At 37.6% G+C, this 21,701-nt stretch overlaps 1 protein-coding gene across 3 annotated transcripts; it reads right to left on the bottom strand.

Moving 5' to 3' along the window:
* Positions 1 to 2,166: 2,166 nt before the first annotated feature.
* LOC309475607 (uncharacterized protein) lies at positions 2,167 to 21,294 on the bottom strand. 3 transcript variants are annotated; one of them, XM_082138452.1, is made up of 12 exons: positions 21,076 to 21,294; positions 17,700 to 17,837; positions 17,457 to 17,609; positions 16,045 to 16,182; positions 15,790 to 15,939; positions 5,623 to 5,775; positions 4,501 to 4,638; positions 4,246 to 4,395; positions 3,563 to 3,709; positions 3,334 to 3,468; positions 3,121 to 3,252; positions 2,167 to 2,376 (listed from the first exon to the last, which is right to left on the bottom strand). In XM_082138452.1, the coding sequence occupies exons 1-12, from the start codon at positions 21,167 to 21,169 to the stop codon at positions 2,327 to 2,329; spliced, it is 1,578 nt and encodes a 525-aa protein (XP_081994578.1). In that variant the 5' UTR covers positions 21,170 to 21,294; the 3' UTR covers positions 2,167 to 2,326. The 3 variants fall into 3 exon arrangements, with proteins under 3 accessions (XP_081994578.1, XP_081994579.1, XP_081994580.1); XM_082138453.1 differs by lacking the exon at positions 15,790 to 15,939 and having other exon boundaries at positions 21,076 to 21,293; XM_082138454.1 differs by lacking the exons at positions 15,790 to 15,939; positions 16,045 to 16,182; positions 17,457 to 17,609; positions 17,700 to 17,837; positions 21,076 to 21,294 and adding exons at positions 5,862 to 6,014; positions 6,111 to 6,248; positions 8,533 to 8,657.
* Positions 21,295 to 21,701: the final 407 nt, after the last annotated feature.

The raw sequence follows: 21,701 nt of genomic DNA, 5'->3' as shown, positions 1-21,701 counted from the left end.
TGAAGACATCAGCATAAAAAAATAAAAAAAATGAACGATTGACATAATAAAAAAAAAAAATTCAGAAGCTGTTAACAGTCAGTCTAGCAAAACAAGTCATACAGCATCATCAGCAGAGATCTGACTTTATCCTAAGTGTTTGTGGTAGAAACAGATTATGAGTCAGGATAGCCGAGCAAGTATAAAACTTCTAATTCTTTTAAACTATTATTACTCAATAACGGAGATGACTCAGACATCAATAATGCATAAAAAAATACAAAAAGCATCTTTACAGTATTTACAGTACAGTAGCCCTGCTGGAAGAAAAAGCACACAGCTAAAACCATCCTAGGTTTGTTGGCCTTCTGGATGGTTAGAGGGGTTTTGGCCACTTTTTTTTTTAGCTGGTCAAGCAATGATCACAAAAACATTTTTCTTAAATAAAAATAAAAATGGCAGGGCATTATTTAAGGTTTCCAGTGTTATATGTACCTCTTTATGGTGGATTTAAAAGTCCTCTTTACTGGCAAAATATAAGGCATTTACTATTAATCCTTCAAAATACACATTTTAACAATAATAATAATAAAAAAGCCCCAAAAGTATAGCAGCCTCAGGCATATGGAAGTAAAATAATGTCAAATGTTTTTGAAATAAAAAAAGCCTGTTGAATTGCACTACTTGGAAAAAAATAGGCATTGCATTAACCCATGCTTGCATTTTAATGCATTGTATTTTTAGGGCTTGCATTTTTATGGGCTGAAATTCAACATGGTTGAATATTTAAGTTGTGAATATTTCAATTAAAAACATTTCAAACACATTTTCATTATTACAAATTCAATAATCCATATTCACCTTTCATATTTCACTTCCAAAATATTCAAACTGTTTAAAAATACAACCTATAATATCCAACAGGCAATTTTCGGTCAATTTTTTTTACTTCACTTTGCAAATTCGCTTCCACAAATTCAGTGGTTCAAATTCGACAGTAATTCAACATTGACATCCAGGAACTGCAGGAAAAGCAGTAGATTGCCGAGCATACTCTCCATCTGCTGTTAGTCGACTTCACCAGCAGGCGCATCCTAGATCTCAGGCATCTGAATCACGCCCTCGTGAGAGAGTCATTAAAAATGCAAACTTTGAAACAAATCCTCACAAGTACACCCAGGTGATTAGTTTTTCTCAGTGAATCTGAAAGAGGCATACTTTCATTACCATTTGGACTGTCTCTGGAGTGAAAGTTTAAAAAAAGCCTATTAACAAAGACTGCATCATTTTATAGTTAAATGGCCCTGAGATTGCAAATAGGTGCAATATACTGTACCCAATTTCACAAACCACACTGTAAATAAATGCTCTGCATCAAAAAGGGCAAAGTCCAGTAGTTCTCTTGCACACCTTAGCGTTTCAATAGCATCAACAAGACTGAGGAACTGCAGCACTCCTACAGCCTTGTCCCATCTACACTCAAACCGCACCCACTAGTCATTTGTCGATGGCCTTAAACGACCATGAGTGGAAATGACCCTGACGACAGAGCAAGGGCTACCGTCCTCTTCACTGTTTTTGCCATTCACCTGTACACAAGGCCACACACTCTTTTTGCTTCAAGTTTTTTCCCACTCAGTCTCTGAATACATAGATCCAGATCCAGCCCCAGTGTTCTTCACTCCATTTGTCACATTAGTCAGACATTGGGACTAATCCAAAAATAAATACATGGAGTCTTTAGATACATTTTTAGACACGCTAAATACTGAAATTCTTTTAAAACTGCACTGCAAAAAAAATAATAAAAATTAACCCTCCCAAATCAAAAATTTCAAGTGACCGATAACATCTAAATTTTTCAATTGGCCCAAGTGAAATTCTTGTTGCAATAGTCTGTTAACATTGGCTCAATGAGAAATACGTCAGACTAATTGAAAATTTTTGATGTTATCGGTCACTTGAAATTTTTGACTTGGGGATGTAATTTTTTTTTTTTTACAGTGTGTTAAACCATTGCATCAGTTTTAAACTACATTTTTGGTTTCATTTCTGGTTCTTTGACAAAAAATAAATAAATAAAAAAAGAAGTAATTGAAAAGCCTTACACTGAAGTACACTTTTGCTGCCAAGCTCATGTAGAAAAGCGTTTTAAAAATAATAACAATAATAAATAAAAACCCAGAGTAATGTTTTACTAAACAGATTTATTTGGTGAAAAGTCAGTCCTCACGTATGGTACGCAAAATCAAATCTCAGAGGACTCTTTCCGTTAAATCATCAGCACTGGTAACTGCAATGGCCACTGGTGGTTGGGCAACACTTCTGTCTGGCAGGACATTGGCCATCATGGATCCCGCATGCACATAAAAGGTGGATAACATTTACCAGGCGTCACTGCATGGATACAAATTAGCTTTAGTCAGTGCATTTAGCGTCATTCAATTTCAGAAACACAGCACAGAACTCAAAGCATGAACAAGTTTTACTTGGAGCAAGTTGTATTCAAAGTATTATGAATCTTTATTTTGTAAAGCACAATCTTGAAATGGTGATATGGGCTAAATTCAGGTACTTTGATAAATGTTTGTCTTAACTATTTTATCATTCTCAATGTCAATCCAACGTAGAAACAAGCGCTGATTCGAGCGCAGAAATCAAACATTAGTACGCTGCCAATCAGATCGTATGAATGATCATACAATGATAAATGTGGCGGCTGAAAACAACCGTCATTTGAAGATCACTGCCCTAAAAACTCATGGTTTTGAAGCCTCATCTCTAGAGTTTACGCCACAGAGAAATGTAACCTGGCCAAGAAGAGGAAGTTATCTTAAAAGAGAAATTGGTCTTACTGCAAAAAAAAAAAATCTGTTAACCTCATATGCAAAACATTTAACTTAATTTATATGCATTATTAAATACAGGCAAATAAAACTAAACATTTATCAAACACTATAGCCTAGGTCATTTACCCCTCACTCCACGACAAATCCTTTAAATTCAGCGGTATTCAAAAAAAAAAAAAGAAAAAAAAATTTATATATTGAACTAGGCTATAAAATAAACAAATTAGGCTATGGTGGCATTCATAAAAATAATAATAATAATAATAATAATAATAATAATAATAATAAATACCACATTGTCGTCCACACCGAGTAGTGCTGCAGCATTTCTCATCGTTCGGACAGTCACGGTCATAGGAACATGACTTGGTACACTTTCCTGGTTTGATGATTTTGCTTGGACACACTCCTGGCTTTGGTTTATCTGTGTTTGCATAACATTAGATCAATGAATGCCTCACTGCATTTAAAAGAAAGAAAAGCTGACCCACACACTAACAAATACCTATGTATGGAGCTGTACACTGACGTCCACATCCATTGCTGCAGCATTTCTCAGTGTTCGGACAGTCACTGTCATCGACACACGAATCCTTACACACTCCTCCAAGGGTTTTGACTGGACACACTCCTGGCTTTGCTAAAAAAAAAAAAAAAAAAAAGGGAAACCAGATCACTGAATGTCTCATTCAATGCATGTTCTACTGATGCCCGGGTCAGTTTTCCCCCATTACCTGTATATGGAGCTGTACACCGATGTCCACATCCAGTGCTGCAGCATTTCTCATCTTTCAGACAATCACTGTCATCGGAACACGCCTCAATACATATTCTTTCTACTCCGGGGTTTTTGTTTGGACACACTCCAGGCTTTGGTTTCACTGTCATATCAATGAATGCTGAATTACACACTGCACATACATATGCCTTCAGCCCTATACGTTAACATTGAAGGGTTCCATTGAGCTTCAACCTAATTCCTCAAAATGAGCCTTATAAATATCTCTATGAGCAGGCGACAGAGACAAGTCCGAATGGACTGTCTTTTCTGGTTTTGCTCTTTGTAGACGGTCCCTTCGGGCTTGTCTCTCAGCTGCCAGCTCATAGCAACTGATTATAAAGCTGGTATAAAGGAAATTAGTTTGCAGATTGTTTTTCTATGTTACTATGATTGGAACGAGGGGACATTTGAGTTAACGTTTAGCTCATAAGTTATTGATCTGGGAAGTACGAATCTGTGACTATATTGCTCATTTTAATGAACAATGGAACCGCTTCACTATTAATGTACGGAGCTGTCTGAAACATTGCCAGCGGGACATTAAACAGGGTTTTTTTTTATTTTTTTTTTTTTTACCACCATGTCCCTTTAGGGGCTCTGTATAAAGCTGATCCACAAACTATACAATATAAATACCTGTATATGGAGCCATACACTGATGTCCACATCCATTGCTGCAGCATTTCTCCTCGTTCGGACAGTCACCGTCATTCACACATGACTCGACACACACTCCTGCCACTCCTCTAATGGTTTTCTTTGGACACACTCCTGGCTTTGGGTTCCCTGTCATGTGTTTGTACAACAGCATATCAGTGAATGATGAATGACTGTCTGTATTACATTAAAATGAACTGATCCACACACACTAATAAAATAAAAGTAGGCTACCTGTATATGGAGCTGTACACTGATGTCCACATCCATTACTGCAGCATTTCTCATCGTTCGGACAGTCACTGTCAAGGGAACATGACTCGACACACACTCCAATGGTTTTCTTTGGACACACTCCTGGTTTTGGTTTCTCTGTCATATGTATACAGCATATCACTAAATGAAGGACTCATTGAATTTATAATAAAAAATATTGTATCTGACCCCCAGCATGAGTTTAAGGCGACCGTTATAGAATGCATCCCCTTATTTCCTTGGCGACACGTAATGCTTGTCACATGACACATGGTGACTTTGCGTTTCCGGAGCTTAGGTGGTGGCAGAAGCCCCTGGCGCTTCACTAACTTTAGTTTGCAAGTTTTGTTAGCTTGTTTTTAATAATGACTGCACAATAAAATAAAAACGGATTTTCTCCAAAGTCACTCACTGTCCAGGACCGCGATTGTTTGCAAATGATCATTTTTACGGACATCCCAGATTGGCTGACCCGTATCCACTCGGTCAATGGATGGACGATCTGACAGGATTAACGTTAACGCTACATCCAGTAGAGTGGCCTGACTTCTACACCTACCTGATAGAGAAACTGAGCCTAAAGAGAAACTGAGGGCATATAAATATTTAGATGCCTATAACTGTACTAAATGGTCACGTACAACACTTGTGTGGTAGCCTATACGATCCGCAGTTCTGCCAAGCCAGCGCCAAGGCCAGACAGAAGACGACAATGTAAAGAGTGACATTATAGTGCAATTTTAATGATGTTATATATTTCCAAGAAATCAAAATCAAGAAATCAAAATTCAAGATACAGCATATTATTTTAACTATATATTTGATTACCCTTTCTTACCAGTTTCTTTAAAAAGTCAAAACAATCAAAACAATGTATACAATCATAGATGATTCACAAATAAATCAATAATTTAGAAAACATTATGCAATAAGACTTCAAATTGGAGGCTGTACTCCGTCGATTCTTGCACCCAACAACAAAAGATGACATTTAATAACAATAATAATTTAAGCTCCTTATGTTTCTACAGTAATTTGGCAGCTAATTGCTACATTATAAAAATAGTACATATATATATATATATATATATAAAAAATTACCTGTATATGGAGCCATACAGTGACGTCCACATCCAATGCTGCAGCATTTCTTGTCGTTCGGACAGTCACCGTCATTCACACATGACTTGACACACTTTCCTAAAAATCCTATATCAATGTCTTTGCTTGGACACACTCCAGGCTTTGGTTTCTCTGTCATGGGTTTGTATAATGGCATATTAGTGAATGACTCCCTGTATTTTGAAAGAAAAAAGCAGATCCACACACTAATATAATACCTGTATATGGAGCTGTACACTGATGTCCACATCCATTGCTGCAGCATTTCTCATCGTTCGGACAGTCACTGTCATGGGAACACGACTCGACACACACTCCTGCCACTGCAACTTCAAGGGTTGTTTTTGGACAAACTCCGGGCTTTGGTTTCCCTGTGATGCGTTTAAATAACAGCATATCAGTGAGTGTTGAATGACTATGCATTGATTTAAAAAAAAAAAAGCTGAGCCACACTATAATATAATAACCTTTATATGGAGCTGTACACGCATGTCCACATCCATTACTGCAGCATTTCGAATCCCCCGGACAGTCATCGTCACCGGAACAAAATTCAGCACACAATCCTATCATTCCGTCTGTGCTTGGACACACTCCTGGCTTTACTGTATTTCAAACATGACAAACCAAATATTACTGAACGCTGAATGTCTCCCTCACCATTAAATAATTATTTACCATGAAAAGATTCAGTCTGTCTCCTTCAAAGTTTCACATTTAATTTAATGTGTCACTTGCAGTTTCTTGTGAAACTCAACAGCAAAATTTTTTTCATTTAGTTTCTTTTGGAGGACCTCTGACATCCACTATTTAATGAAATTTGTTGAATGCAGAGAGAACACACAATCAAAGCAGTTCCACAATCAAATCGTTGCATTTGTGTCCTTTAGAGCAGTTATCAGAAAAAGAAGTGCAATTCAGTTTCACCAGGCACCAACTGGCCACTATATAGAAGACGATTCAAGAGAATCATCGGGGAGACCAGGAGTGCTTTTCCACTTGTAAGTTGGGGGGTTCGCAATGCGTGTGTCAAACTGAAGTATAACAGCCACAAATTTATCTGCATCAAGTCAAATTAGTTTAGAAATCTACCATTTATCCCTAAATCGTTACAAAGTGCCATTACAACGCAGAACCAACCACTCCTAGCATTGTAATGCTAATATAAAACTTGGACGGCGATTCATATTTTGTGGCATAATTATGTTGAACTGAGTTACATTAAGCATTTTAATACACAAAGAAAATAGTAACACATTTGTAGAAAAACAGACAGAACCCATTAAACTCATGCAATCAGACTTTAACAAAAGTGGCTTGTAAGGTAATACTTCAATAAATAAGTTATAATTATCCCCCATGCTTAATGGTGCATCATTGTCAAAGGGGTAAAGGGACAAGTACAAAGTACAAAACTGCAAGCAGCGATTTCAGGGCCATGCCCCTGAAGAAACAGCAACAGCAGTGCAGAGCCAGAAGAACAAAAACAGCAGAAATCTAATGTCTATGGGGAAACAGCGGTTCAGAAGTGGAGGTGAAAAATGCCACTGACTCCCCAAACTGCAGAGGAGAGCCTTCAGTGGGAGACTGATGACTCAAAATAATTACTTTGCATGTTAACCATATTAACATGCTAAGCTTATTTAATACTAATGTAGCTTAAGGTCAACCTGATAGCTGAAGAGCCACATTAGAAGAATAGCATTTAAGCATGCTTATACCAAGTAGCATGCTAAGCTAACTAACAAAGAAAATTAACAAGTGGCACGGTCAAATACAGGCACGGTCAACTTTGGAGACAAATATCTCAGGAACTTTAGTTCATATCAAAAATCCATTCAGTCATTTCTATGCGGCTCGGTCCAAAGATCAAAGCCAATTTTGCTTGTAATGAAGGAGTAATGAAAACTGTTATTCATTTACTTCAAAATGGCAGACAGTCACATTTAGGGCATTTTACACATTTTTAGAACAAAACGACTAGTTATAAGTTTAAAGCGTTTTTACACACACACAACACACAATTAGGGTTGAAGCTAAACTCTGCAGGGCTGTGGCCCTCCAGGAACTGAGTTTGACACCCCCGCGATAAAGCATACCAATTTTTGTTTAGATTGATCAAAGTTTGGCCGAGATACAGCCTTTAGAACCAATTTTGGGTCGACATTGTTTAGTGTCTGACATCATAACTTTTGAACAAAGATGAAGAAAAAAAAAAAAAAACTGTTCAGTCTTTTCTGTGCATCCCAGTCCAAAGATCATCTGAGTCCATTTTTGAAGCAATTAAAATCTAAGCAAAATCTGAAGTAGCACAAAAATCTGAATACTGTACTTTTCAAAATGACCACTACTGTAATGGGCGGAGTCTTAATTTAATATGTTGAATGTGAAAAGCATGTAAGCATGTCCTCTTTCTAGATCAAAAGGTTCAAAAGTTATAACCATTTCAAAAGTGAATATTTGAACTGGTAGAGACTCTAAAACAGAAGTGTTCCAGATATCATAATTTTCCTGTTTCATTTAGGGCTGCCTTGGACTCCCATTCAGGATGGATAATAAGAATAATAAAGTAAACTAACAATTACAATAGGGGCTATCCTAAAAATAAAGTAGGCAGTGAGCATACTGGTAACAACACCAAACTAATGGATCTGTTCACAAAAAAAAAATAGCCTATAGCCTGTATAATTAAAAAAGCATGTCACACATTTAAATAAGACTTAAACTTAACTATTTAGAACTATAACATATAAAGTTGAACTATTACTGGACGTCTGTTACTGTATAGGCTAGGCCTACTTACAATGCTCTGAGAGGTGCCTAAAGTCATATTTTGGTTAGGTTGTTTACATATTTTCTTCGCGCTGTAATGAAGTTAAAAGATCTCACCGTTGAATCGATCATCGGAAATTCTTCTTACGCTCCAGCAAACAGAGGAACACAATAAAACAGCGACTAACGAGCAGTAAAGCCGAGCTGTCATCCTGAGACCTGCGATCTCACAATGGAATCTGTCTCTGCTGCAAATGCACTGAATTAGGGTTTTAACGCGCTTTTATACAACTTTGGAATTTTAGGTGCGTCTCCAACCTGTCTGTAGCTTTAGTGGTGTAATCTTAATGACCCTGATTAACTCGTTCAGGTGTGTCCGAGTGCTACTTAAGGGCGCATAATACTAATTACCGTAGGCTAATTAGGAGATGACAATAGGCAACAGGAGGCTTCAGTGCATCACAACTGTTTTAAAACGAAACCGGTTTGGGAGGGGGCCGGGAGATAGGTGTAAAAAACGGGGAAAACCCGGGAAAAACGGGAGTGTTGACAGGTATGATTGTGATCGTCAGCTAGCCTACTGCAACAATACATCATCCACGATGCGCCATTTGAGGAGCACTCATCCTGCCATTTTGCAGGGTGCGGAGGATGGTAGCAATCCCCTGTACTTGACACAGCTGCAAGGTATGCATTGTTTGAAATATAATTATTTGTATGTCCTTGCCAAAAGTGAGAGGATTTATTTTTTATTTTTTTCAAAGGCTGGAGAAATTATCTGTAAAAAAAAAGAAAAAAGTAGGCCAAGTCCTTCCACAGCAGAGAAATTAATATTTTTGAATAAAAATCTATAAAAAAGTGAGACATTGTGGCTTGATTTCTTTTATTAATATTCATTTTTCACGATCAAAATAACATTATGCACAGTGAGGAGCCTACAGGTTACAAGCTTCACATAATTAGATATTTTTTCTGGCTTATTGTCAAGGTTGTTTCAGATCAACACCTGCAAGTGACCACTAGGTGTCACCGTTGAGACGGTGTCGGATTGTTTCGAAGCCTCGACACAAAATGGCACATTTGCTTCAACTGTTTCATTGTTTCACGAAGCCTCCATCTGCCCACCACTAGAAATGGCTGCACTGAATTAGAGGGTTTTAACGTGCTTTTTAAAAACACATTTTTAAAGATACAACTTTGGAGTTTTAGGTGCAACACAAACCTGTAGCTTTAGTGGTGTAATCTAAAGACCCTGATTAGCTCGTTCAGGTGTGTTCACGTGCTACCAGATAATGTCTAATAAGGGGATAACTTCCACTCTCAGTAAACTTCCGGGTTCTGAACTGGTTGCAGTTCCACTCTGGTTCCATATGAGGGCGCTCACAAGACGAGTGCAGAATGAATGGAGGTCTATGGAGCTACACCCCTCAAAATCCACTTCTCTCAGGATGTCATTTTTTGTTTGAATGTTGTATTCGAAAATGAGATGCAAAGAAATTACACATTGCTGGGTGTTAGATTTTTTTAGAGTCACTTATGTGCTTTAAAAAGTCTTTTAAAATGTCAATGACGTCAAACACATCGTACCACCAGAGATACTGCTTTACGGCAATCCTTCAGTCACTTTGGTGCTTTCATGCTCTGCACTTTCTTTTCTCTCGAGAAATAGGACAACCCTTTGCCCAGTATTAGAACAATTTATCATTGCACACCTGCGAGGCATTTTTCTCCTTTTAAAATTTTTATTGATATTTAGCACTATTGAGCGGGACATTGGTGGTTGTTCTTTTTTTTTTTTTAAGGTGGCAATACTATACCATATGTAGCCTATCCTGTATTTCCTAACAGAAGAATATCACAACAAGCAGTCAAATTTTTTTTTCCATGTAAATTTCACAGTACATACATAACCATAGGCAGATAAAAGTGGCAGCAGCCAAAAAAAAAAAAAAGTTGCTGCGTTGAAAAAACAACAAATGGTCATTCTGGTCCCGCTTCAGATGCCACGATGCCATCAAGCGGTATCTCTGGTCGTAATCAGTCCTTCACTGACCAATCAGCGTTCATTAGCAGAATGCTAGCGTGTTATGGGCAGCAACAACTCAACCTGTAAGAAATCGAAAGGACATTAGTACTCGTTCATTCAACTTTTTCGACCTATAACCCATGTTGAACTGGCAAAACCTACAATAAAATCTGAGATTTCTCTACGGCAATCGGTTGAAAGAGACAAATTTAGCCATCTAGCTCCATAGACTCCCATTAATTTTGCACTCATCGATCGCCCCCAGTGAAACTCTGGTGGAACTACAACCAAAATTCGGTACAATAGGACTTAATAGGTAGTGGCCAGGCTCTGGTGCTACTTAAGGGCGCGTAATAATTACTGTAATTAGGAGATGACAATATGAGGCTTTGGTGCGTCACAACTGTTTTGAAACGTTTGCCACTAGTGGGCGATCACACCCATTAACCAAAGTCTATATGTTTTTACATGATCTCGGATCAGTTTGATAAGTTCGGACATTTTATTAACACATTTGTATAATAGGCCTAGGCTACAAATGAAGAGTAGTAGATGTGTCTCTGATTATACAACAACCACAAAAAAACTGCAAAACACACTGTACAAAAAATTTATAAACTAACATCAATTCTACAAAACCTTTATGCTTCATTCTGAAGACTTTGAACATTTCTGTAACAGTATTGGGACGGTTTACACTGTTCTGATTGGTTGTCTCTGCTGTAGTGGGCGTGGCTGCTGTGATGTCACGGTCAGTCCATCATTGATGAATCAGACATCAGGGCTCTATGATGATGATGATGATGAGATGCTTGTAACAAACCTCAGAGGATTTTTGTACAGAAAAAAAAAAAGATTTGTGAAATATATTTTTTTATATAATTTGTTGCCAATATCCACCCTAGTTGATGAGCGTATACACACACACACACTCCAAAGTAGCCCTATATCAATTTAATTTATCAAATATATTTGCTACCCTGCTGACAAATCCAGCAGGCTATATGGTGTTTTTGTGTGTGTGTGTGTGTGTGTGTGTGTGTGTGTGTGTGTGTGTGTGTGTGTGTGTGTGTGTGTGTGTGTGTGTGTGTTTAGTTCTGCTGGTGTTGTTTGTGGTTTTGGAAGCTGGGAGATCAGTTTATATCAGCTCCAAATGAGACCAGCATACACAGGCTGTTTTCTACTGAAATAGTTGCTTCTGAGGGAAATGAGAAGTGAGAAAAGGAGGGGAAGCGTTGCAAGATCCCATGTTCATATTTTTAGAAGATTGCTTATAATGACAACAGTAACTATATTTTGGTGAAAACTATGCTAAGGGGTTTATAACGTTACATTGTTTATTCAGCCAACATAAATGTTGTTTTCAAATGTTTTCATTGACTGTATCATGTAACTAGTCTATAGTCAGAGTGTAAAGAATGAACTGTGTTTATTCTTCCTGACTGAAGAGTTTCTTTATAAACCTCAGATTATCTACTGTTATTTTTCAGATTACAGAGTGATTTTATCTCAGGCTTTTGGAGATGATGTTGCTCACACTTATTTTGTTCTCTTTGAGTGTGTGTTGTCTATCTGGTGAGTTATAAACATGTTTATTTACTTCTAGTAATAATGTACTGTTAAAATTGTTCGGAGGATTTAAATTAGCTGTTAATAATATTGTGTTTCAGGAGTGTTTGGTGACACAGATGCAGTGAAGTCAGTGTCAGTGATGGAGGGAGATTCTGTCACTCTAAACCCTGATCTTACAGACATACAGAGAGATGAAGAGATCCAGTGGAGGTTTGGAAACGGTCGCATCGCTAAAGTGATCATGAACATTACTAGATATTATAATAGAGACAGACTGATTTCTCTCTCTCAGAGATTCAGAGACAGACTGAAACTGGATCAGACTTTGACCATCAGTGACATCAGAACCATAAACTCTGTCTGGACTTTATCAACTAAGAACCATTATTGGCAGTAAGGAGTTTATCAAGAGATCCAGTGTTACTATTGATGGGGAGCATAATGTGTTTTCTTCTATCATCGTCATATTCAAAATGTACATAATTATTGTCATAACCCACAATGATATTTGAAGATTATTTATTAGAAATCTTGAAGATACATTTCAGATGCAGTTTTTTTAATCTTATTCTAACGTTTACAGTATATTTATCAAACTAAATAATTAAAATCACCAAACATTATCCCTCCAGTCCATGAAAAACATCCAGGTCCACATTATATTACCTCCCACACAAGGGCAAAAGAAACACACATATTATAGAACTGAAATGCCAGTGGTTTATTATTAAATAAACTTCTTACAAGTGTCATGAGCATCAGTGTATGTCTGATCCATTGTGCTCTTACAGGAGGATACTGATATATTACTGCAATATGCAAGATTTCACAATTAATAAAATAACTCTATGACACGGGTGGATTCCTACAGATCCAGGGTCAGATTAGCGTTTCAACAGCATCAACAGACTGAGGAACTTGCAGCACTCCTACAGCCTTGTCCCATCTATACACTCAAACCGCACCCACTCGTCATCTTTGTCGAAGGCCCTAAACAACCATGTGTGGAAATGACCCTGACGACAGAGCAAGGGCTACCGTCCTCTTCACTGTTTTTGCCATTCACCTGTACACAAGGCCACACACTCTTCTTTCTTTTAAGTTTTCCCCACTCAGTCTCTGAATACATAGATCCAGATCCAGCCCCAGTGTTCTTCACTCCATTTGTCACATTAGTCAGACATTGGGACTAATCCAAAAATAAATACATGGAGTCTTTAGATACATTTTTAGACACGCTAAATACTGAAATTCTTTTAAAACTGCACTTTAGAAAAAAAAAAATTTCTAACCCTCCCAAATCAAATTTCAAGTGACCGATAACATCTACATTTTTTCAATTGGCCCAAGTGAAATTCTTGTTGCAATAGTCTGTTAACATTGGCTCAATGAGAAATAATACGTCAGACTAACTGAAAAATTTAGATGTTATCGGTCACTTGAAATTGACTTGGGTATGTAATTTTTTTTTTACAGTGTGTTAAACCATTGCATCAGTTTTAACCTACATTTTTGGTTTCATTTCTGGTTCTTTGACCAAAAAAAGAAGTAATTGAAAAGCCTTACACTGAAGTACACTTTTGCTGCCAAGCTCATGTAGAAAAGCGTTTTAAAAATAACAATAATAAATAAAAACCCAGAGTAATGTTTTACTAAACAGATTTATTTGGTGAAAAGTCAGTCCTCACGTATGGTACGCAAAATCAAATCTCAGAGGACTCTTTCCGTTAAATCATCAGCACTGGTAACTGCAATGGCCACTGGTGGTTGGGCAACACTTCTGTCTGGCAGGACATTGGCCATCATGGATCCCGCATGCACATAAAAGGTGGATAACATTTACCAGGCGTCACTGCATGGATACAAATTAGCTTTAGTCAGTGCATTTAGCGTCATTCAATTTCAGAAACACAGCACAAAACTCAAAGCATGAACAAGTTTTACTTGGAGCAAGTTGTATTCAAAGTATTATGAATCTTTATTTTGTAAAGCACAATCTTGAAATGGTGCTATGGGCTAAATTCAGGTACTTTGAGAATGATAAAATAGTTAAGACAAACATTTTCAATGTCAATCCAACGTAGAAACAAGCGCTGATTCGAGCGCAGAAATCAAACATTAGTACGCTGCCAATCAGATCATATGAATGATCATACAATGATTAATGTGGCGGCTGAAAACAATCGTCATTTGAAGATCACTGCCCTAAAAATTCATGGTTTTGAAGCCTCATCTCTAGAGTTTACGCCACAGAGAAATGTAACCTGGCCAAGAAGAGGAAGTTATCTTAAAAAAGAAATTGGTCTTACTGCAAAAAAAAAAAAAAAAAAAAAAAAAAAAAATCTGTTAACCTCATTTGCAAAACATTTAACTTAGTTTATATGTATTATTAAATACAGGCAAATAAAACTAAACACTTATCAAACACTATAGCCTAGGTCATTTACCCCTCACTCCACGACAAATCCTTTAAATTCAGCGGTAGGCTATTCAAAACAAGAAAAAAAAAATTATATAGAAAAAGTTATATTGAACTAGGCTATAAAATAAACAAATTAGGCTATGGTGGCATTCATAAAAATAATAATAATAATAATAATAATAATAATAATAATAAATACCACATTGTCGTCCACACCGAGTAGTGCTGCAGCATTTCTCATCGTTCGGACAGTCACGGTCATAGGAACATGACTTGGTACACTTTCCTGGTTTGATGATTTTGCTTGGACACACTCCTGGCTTTGGTTTATCTGTGTTTGCATAACATTAGATCAATGAATGCCTCACTGCATTTAAAAGAAAGAAAAGCTGACCCACACACTAACAAATACCTATGTATGGAGCTGTACACTGACGTCCACATCCATTGCTGCAGCATTTCTCAGTGTTCGGACAGTCACTGTCATCGACACACGAATCCTTACACACTCCTCCAAGGGTTTTGACTGGACACACTCCTGGCTTTGCTATAAAAAAAAAAAAAAATAAAAGTAAAAAAAAAAAAGGGAAAAAAAGGGGAAACCAGATCACTGATCGCTGAATGTCTCATTTAATGCATGTTCTACTGATGCCCGGGTCAGTTTTCCCCCATTACCTGTATATGGAGCTGTACACCGATGTCCACATCCAGTGCTGCAGCATTTCTCATCTTTCAGACAATCACTGTCATCGGAACACGCCTCAATACATATTCTTTCTACTCCGGGGTTTTTGTTTGGACACACTCCAGGCTTTGGTTTCACTGTCATATCAATGAATGCTGAATTACACACTGCACATACATATGCCTTAAGCTCTATACGTTAACATTGAAGGGTTCCATTGAGCTTCAACCTAATTCCTCAAAATGAGCCTTATAAATATCTCTATGAGCAGGCGACAGAGACAAGTCCGAATGGACAGTCTTTTCTGGTTTTGCACTTTATAGACAGTCCCTTCAGACTTCTCTCAGCTGCCAGCTCATAGAGATCAACTGATTATAAAGCTTATTATAAAGGAAAATAGTTTGCAGCTCGTTTTTCTATGTTACTATGATTGGAACGAGGGGACATTTGAGTTAACGTTTAGCTCATGAGTTATTGATCTGGGAAGTACGAATCTGTGACTATATTGCTCATTTTAATGAACAACGCAACCGCTTCACTATTAATGTACGGAGCTGTCTGAAACATTGCCAGCGGGACATTAAACAGGACTTTTTTTTTTTTTTAAACCACCATGTCCCTTTAGGGGCTCCATATAAAGCTGATCCACAAACTATACAATATTAATACCTGTATATGGAGCCATACACTGATGTCCACATCCATTACTGCAGCATTTCTCATCGTTCGGACAGTCACTGTCAAGGGAACATGACTCGACACACACTCCTGCCACTCCTCTAATGGTTTTCTTTGGACACACTCCTGGCTTTGGGTTCCCTGTCATGTGTTTGTACAACAGCATATCAGTGAATGATGAATGACTGCCTGTATTAAATTAAAATGAACTGATCCACACACACTAATAAAATAAAAGTAGGCTACCTGTATATGGAGCTGTACACTGATGTCCACATCCATTGCTGCAGCATTTCTCATTGTTCGGACAGTCACTGTCAAGGGAACATGACTCGACACACACTCCAATGGTTTTCTTTGGACACACTCCTGGTTTTGGTTTCTCTGTCATATGTATACAGCATATCACTAAATGAAGGACTCATTGAATTTATAATAAAAAAATTATAAAATAAAAACCTGACCCACACACTAATATGATAACAGTGCTCTCAAATTCATTTTCTTTGAAAACACAACGAACCAAAGACGGTCTCAAAAACGCGTTTAAAATAATAAAACGGTGCTTGACGTCACAGGCTACCTTGTAACCAATCACGTCAACGTGCCGATGGTGCCGGCGGATTTAGCTAACAGCAAACTATCAGGGAATCTCGAGAAGCCATGTTATCCAGGTATTATGAAAAACAACAACAAAAAAAACCTGCATATTTAGCAATATGGCCGGTGTGTGATGTATATTACAATGTTATGATGAACTATATGACTTTCAAATATTGTATCTGACCCCCAGCATGAGTTTAAGGCGACCGTTATAGAATGCATCCCCTTATTTCCTTGGCGACACGTAATGCTTGTCACATGGTGACTGTGTTTCCGGAGCTTAGGTGGTGGCAGAAGCCCCTGGCGCTTCAATAACTTTAGTTTGCAAGTTTTGTTAGCTTGTTTTTAATATTGACTGGAGAAAGTCCGATTTTATTTTATTGTGCAAAGTCACTCACTGTCCAGGATCGCGATTGTTTGCAAAAGTTCATTTTAACGGACATCCCAGATTGGCTGACCCGTATCCACTCGGTCAATGGATGGACGATCTGACAGGATTAACGTTAACGCTACTTCCAGTAGAGTGGCCTGACTTCTACACCTACCTGATAGAGAAACCGAGCGTAAAGAGAAACTGAGGGCATATATATCTTTAGATGCCTATAACTGTACTAAATGGTCACGTACAACACTTGAGTGGTAGCCTATACGATCCGCAGTTCTGCCAAGCCAGCGCCAAGGCCAGACAGAAGACGACAATGTAAAGAGTGACATTATAGTGCAATTTTAATGATGTGAATATTCCAAGAAATCAAAATTCAAGATACAGCATATTCTTTTAACTATATGTTTGATTACCCTTTCATACCAGGTTCTTTAAAAAGTCAAAACAATCAAAACAATGTATACAATCATAGATGATTCACAAATAAATCAATAATTTAGAAAACATTATGCAATAAGACTTCAAATTGGAGCCTGTACTCTGTCGATTCTTGCACCCAACAACAAAAGATGACATTTAATAACAATAATAATTTAAGCTCCTTATGTTTCTACAGTAATTTGGCAGCTAATTGCTACATTATAAAATAGTACATATACAATATAATTACCTGTATATGGAGCCATACAGTGACGTCCACATCCAATGCTGCAGCATTTCTTGTCGTTCGGACAGTCACCGTCATTCACACAAGACTTGACACACTTTCCTAAAAATCCTATATCAATGTCTTTGCTTGGACACACTCCAGGCTTTGGTTTCTCTGTCATGGGTTTGTATAATGGCATATTAGTGAATGAATGACTCCCTGTATATGGAAAGAAAAAAGCAGATCCACACACTAGTATAATACCTTTATATGGAGCTGTACACGCATGTCCACATCCATTACTGCAGCATTTCGAATCCCCCGGACAGTCATCGTCACCGGAACAAAATTCAGCACACAATCCTATCATTCCGTCTGTGCTTGGACACACTCCTGGCTTTACTGTATTTCAAACACATGACAAACCAAATATTACTGAACGCTGAATGTCTCCCTCACCATTAAATAATTATTTACCATGAAAAGATTCAGTCTGTCTCCTTCAAAGTTTCACATTTAATTTAATGTGTCACTTGCAGTTTCTTGTGAACCTCAACAGCAAAATTTTTTTCATTTTGTTTCTTTTGGAGGACCTCTGACATCCACTATTTAATGAAATTTGTTGAATGCAGAGAGAACACACAAAGCAGTTCCACAATCAAATCGTTGCATTTGTGTCCTTTAGAGCAGTTTTTAATCAGAAACAGAAACGCAATTCAGTTTCACCAGGCACCAACTGGCCACTATACAGAAGATGATTCAAGAGAATCATCGGGGAGACCAGGAGTGCTTTTTCCACTTGTAAGTTGGGGGGTTCGCAATGCGTGTATCAAACTGAAGTATAACCGCCACACATTTATCTGCATCAAGTCAAATTAGTTTAGAAATCTAACATTTATCCCTAAATCGTTACAAAGTGCCATTACAACACAGAACCAACCACTCCTAGCATTTGTAATGCTAATATAAAACATGGACGGCGATTCATATTTTGTGGCATAATTATGTTGAACTGAGTTACATTAAGCATTTTAATACACAAAGAAAACAGTAACACATTTGTAGAAAAACAGACAGAACCCATTAAACTCATGCAATCAGACTTTAACAAAAGTGGCTTGTAAGGTAATACTTCAATAAGTTATAATTATCCCCCATGCTTAATGGTGCATCATTGTCAAAGGGGTAAAGGGACAAGTACAAAGTACAAAACTGCAAGCAGCGATTTCAGGGCCATGCCCCTGAAGAAACAGCAAAGGCAGTGCAGAGCCAGAAGAACAAAAACAGCAGAAATCTAATGTCTATGGGGAAACAGCGGTTCAGAAGAGGAGGTGAAAAATGCCACCGTTTGCAGCTTGCGCCACTGACTCCCCAAACTGCAGAGGAGAGCCTTCAGTGGGAGACTGATGACTCAAAATAATTACTTTGCATGTTAACCATATTAACATAAGCTTATTTAATACTAATGTAGCTTTAGGTCAACCTGATAGCTGAAGAGCCACATTAGAAGAATAGCATTTGTATAGCATGCTTATACCAAGTAGCATGCTAAGCTAACTAACATAGGGCAACAAATACAGGCACGGTCAACTTTGGAGACAAATATGTCAGGAACTTTAGTTCATATCAAAAATCCATTCAGTCATTTCTATGCGGCTCGGTCCAAAGATCAAAGCCAATTTTGGTTATAATGGAGTAACGAAAACTGTTATTCATTTACTTCAATATGGCGGACAGTCACATGGGCATTTTACACCTTTTTAGAACAAAACTAGTTATAAGTTTAAAGTGTTTTTACACACACACACAAGCTGGTCAGGTGTGTTTAATTAGGGTTGAAGCTAAACCAGAGAATGTCTAATAGGAAGAGAATTGGCACTCTCTGGTTACTTCCGGTTTCTGGACTGGCTGCAGTAACACGTCTCTGTCCATGCGGGGGCGCTCGCAGGCGAGTGCAGAATGAATGGAGGTCTATGGCGCTATATCCATCAAAATCCACTTTTCTCAGGATATCATTTTTTGTCTAGTAATTTGAATGTTGTATTCGAAAGGAGATGCAAAGAAATTACACATTGCTGGGTGTTAGATTTTTTAGAGTCACTTATTTGCTTTAAAAAGTATTTTAAAGTGTCAATGACGTCATACACATCGTACGACCAGAGATACTGCTTAACGGCAATCCTTCAGTCACTTTGGTGCTTTCACGCTCTGCACTTTCTTTTCTCTCGAGGCATCGACAACACAGCTGACAGGTAAATACACGTGCTAGAAGAGTTTTTGTTTTGTTTGTTTCTGGTCCCGCTTCGGATGACACGATGCCATCAAGCGGCATCTCTGGTCGTAATCAGTCCTTCACTGACCAATCAGCGTTCATTAGCAGAATGCTAGCGTGTTATGGGCAACAACAACTCAACTTGTAAGAAATCGAAAGGACATAAGTACTCTTTCATTCAATTTTCGACCTATAACCCATGTTGAACTTGCAAAACCTACAATAAAATCTGAGATTTCTCAACGGCAATCGGGTGAAAGAGACAAATTTAGCCGTATAGCCCCATTGACTCCCATTCAGTCTGCACTCGCCCGCGATCACCTCCAGTGGAATTCTAATGGAACTGCAACCAACCATCTATACAATGGGGCTATTAGGAAATGCCAAGGATCTCCATAGACGGGCTCTGGCTAAACTCTGCAGGGCTGTGGCCCTCCAGGAACTGAGTTTGACACCCCTGCGATAAAGCATACCAATTTTTGTTTAGATTGATCAAAGTTTGGCCGAGATACAGCCTCAGAACCAATTTTGGGTCGACATTGTTTAGTGTCGGACGTCATAACTTTTGAACAAAGATGAAGAAGAAAAAAAAAAAAAAAAAAAAAAAAAAAAAAAAAAAAAAAAAAACTGTTCAGTCTTTTCTGTGCATCCCAGTCCAAAGATCATCTGAGTCAATTTTTGAAGCAATTAAAATCTGAGCAAAATCTGAAGTAGGCTAGCACAAAAATCAGAATACTGTACTTTTCAAAATGACCACTACTGTAATGGGCGGAGTCTTAATTTAATATATTGAATGTGAGAAGCATGTAAGCATGTCCTCTTTCTAGATCAAAAGGTTCAAAAGTTATAACCATTTCAAAAGTTAATATTTGAACTGGTAGTGGCACTATAGAGTAGGTCCTAGAGACTCTAAAACAAAAGTGTTCCAAATAACATAATTTTCCATAGGTTTCATTTAGGGCTGCCTTGGACTCCCATTCAGGATGAATAAGAATAATAAAAAAACAATTACAATAGGGGCTATCCTAAAAATAAAGTAGACAGTGAGCATACTGGTAACAACACCAAACTAATGGATCTGTTCACGAAAAAAAATTGCCTAGCCTATAGCTTATAATATTAATCATTGTGTTTTCCGTATACAATGAAAAAAAAAAAAAAAATATATATATATAATATATAAATAAAATAAATAAGACTTAAACTTAACTATTTAGAACTATAACATACAAAGATGAACTATTACTGGACGTCTGTTACTGTATAGGCTAGGCCTACTTATAATGTTCTGAGATGTGCCTAAAGTCATATTTTGGTTAGGTTGTTTACATATTTTCTTCGCGCTATAATGAAGTTAAAAGATCTCACCGTTTAATCGATCATCGGAGATTATTCTTTCGCTCCAGCAAACAGAGGAACACAATAAAACAGCGACCAACGAGCAGTGAAGCCGAGCTGTCATCCTGAGACCTGCGATCTCACAATGGACTCTGTCTCTGCTGCAAATGCACTGAATTAGGGTTTTAACGCGCTTTTATACAACTTTGGAATTTTAGGTGCGTCTCCAACCTGTCTGTAGCTTTAGTGGTGTAATCTTAATGACCCTGATTAACTCGTTCAGGTGTGTCCGAGTGCTACTTAAGGGCGCATAATAATAATTACCGTAGGCTAATTAGGAGATGACAATAGGCAACAGGAGGCTTCAGTGCGTCACTCACAACTGTTTTAACACTGATTCTTGAGAGTCGGGACAAAACACGGTTTAAAAAACAATTTTTTTTAAATACACACTATATCAATTAGAGTTATATATTTCTGCAGAGAAAGGTCTTAGCTATTTAACCATGTAAAGGAACAGGTTCTAAATAAAAACACATTTTTAACAAATAAACATGTTTCCCTTCAGAACTGGATTTGTGTCAACTCCGTTAGACACACTTAAAAGTATACAATTTTAATTCTTCAAATCCAACAAGAATCTTAAGTTCTGAAGT

The sequence above is a fragment of the Leuciscus leuciscus genome (assembly GCF_965113295.1).
Source record: "Leuciscus leuciscus genome assembly, chromosome: 15".
NCBI lineage: Eukaryota > Metazoa > Chordata > Actinopteri > Cypriniformes > Leuciscidae > Leuciscus > Leuciscus leuciscus.
Note: the sequence above shows the minus strand (reverse complement) of the source record. Positions and strands in the feature narration are given on the sequence as shown.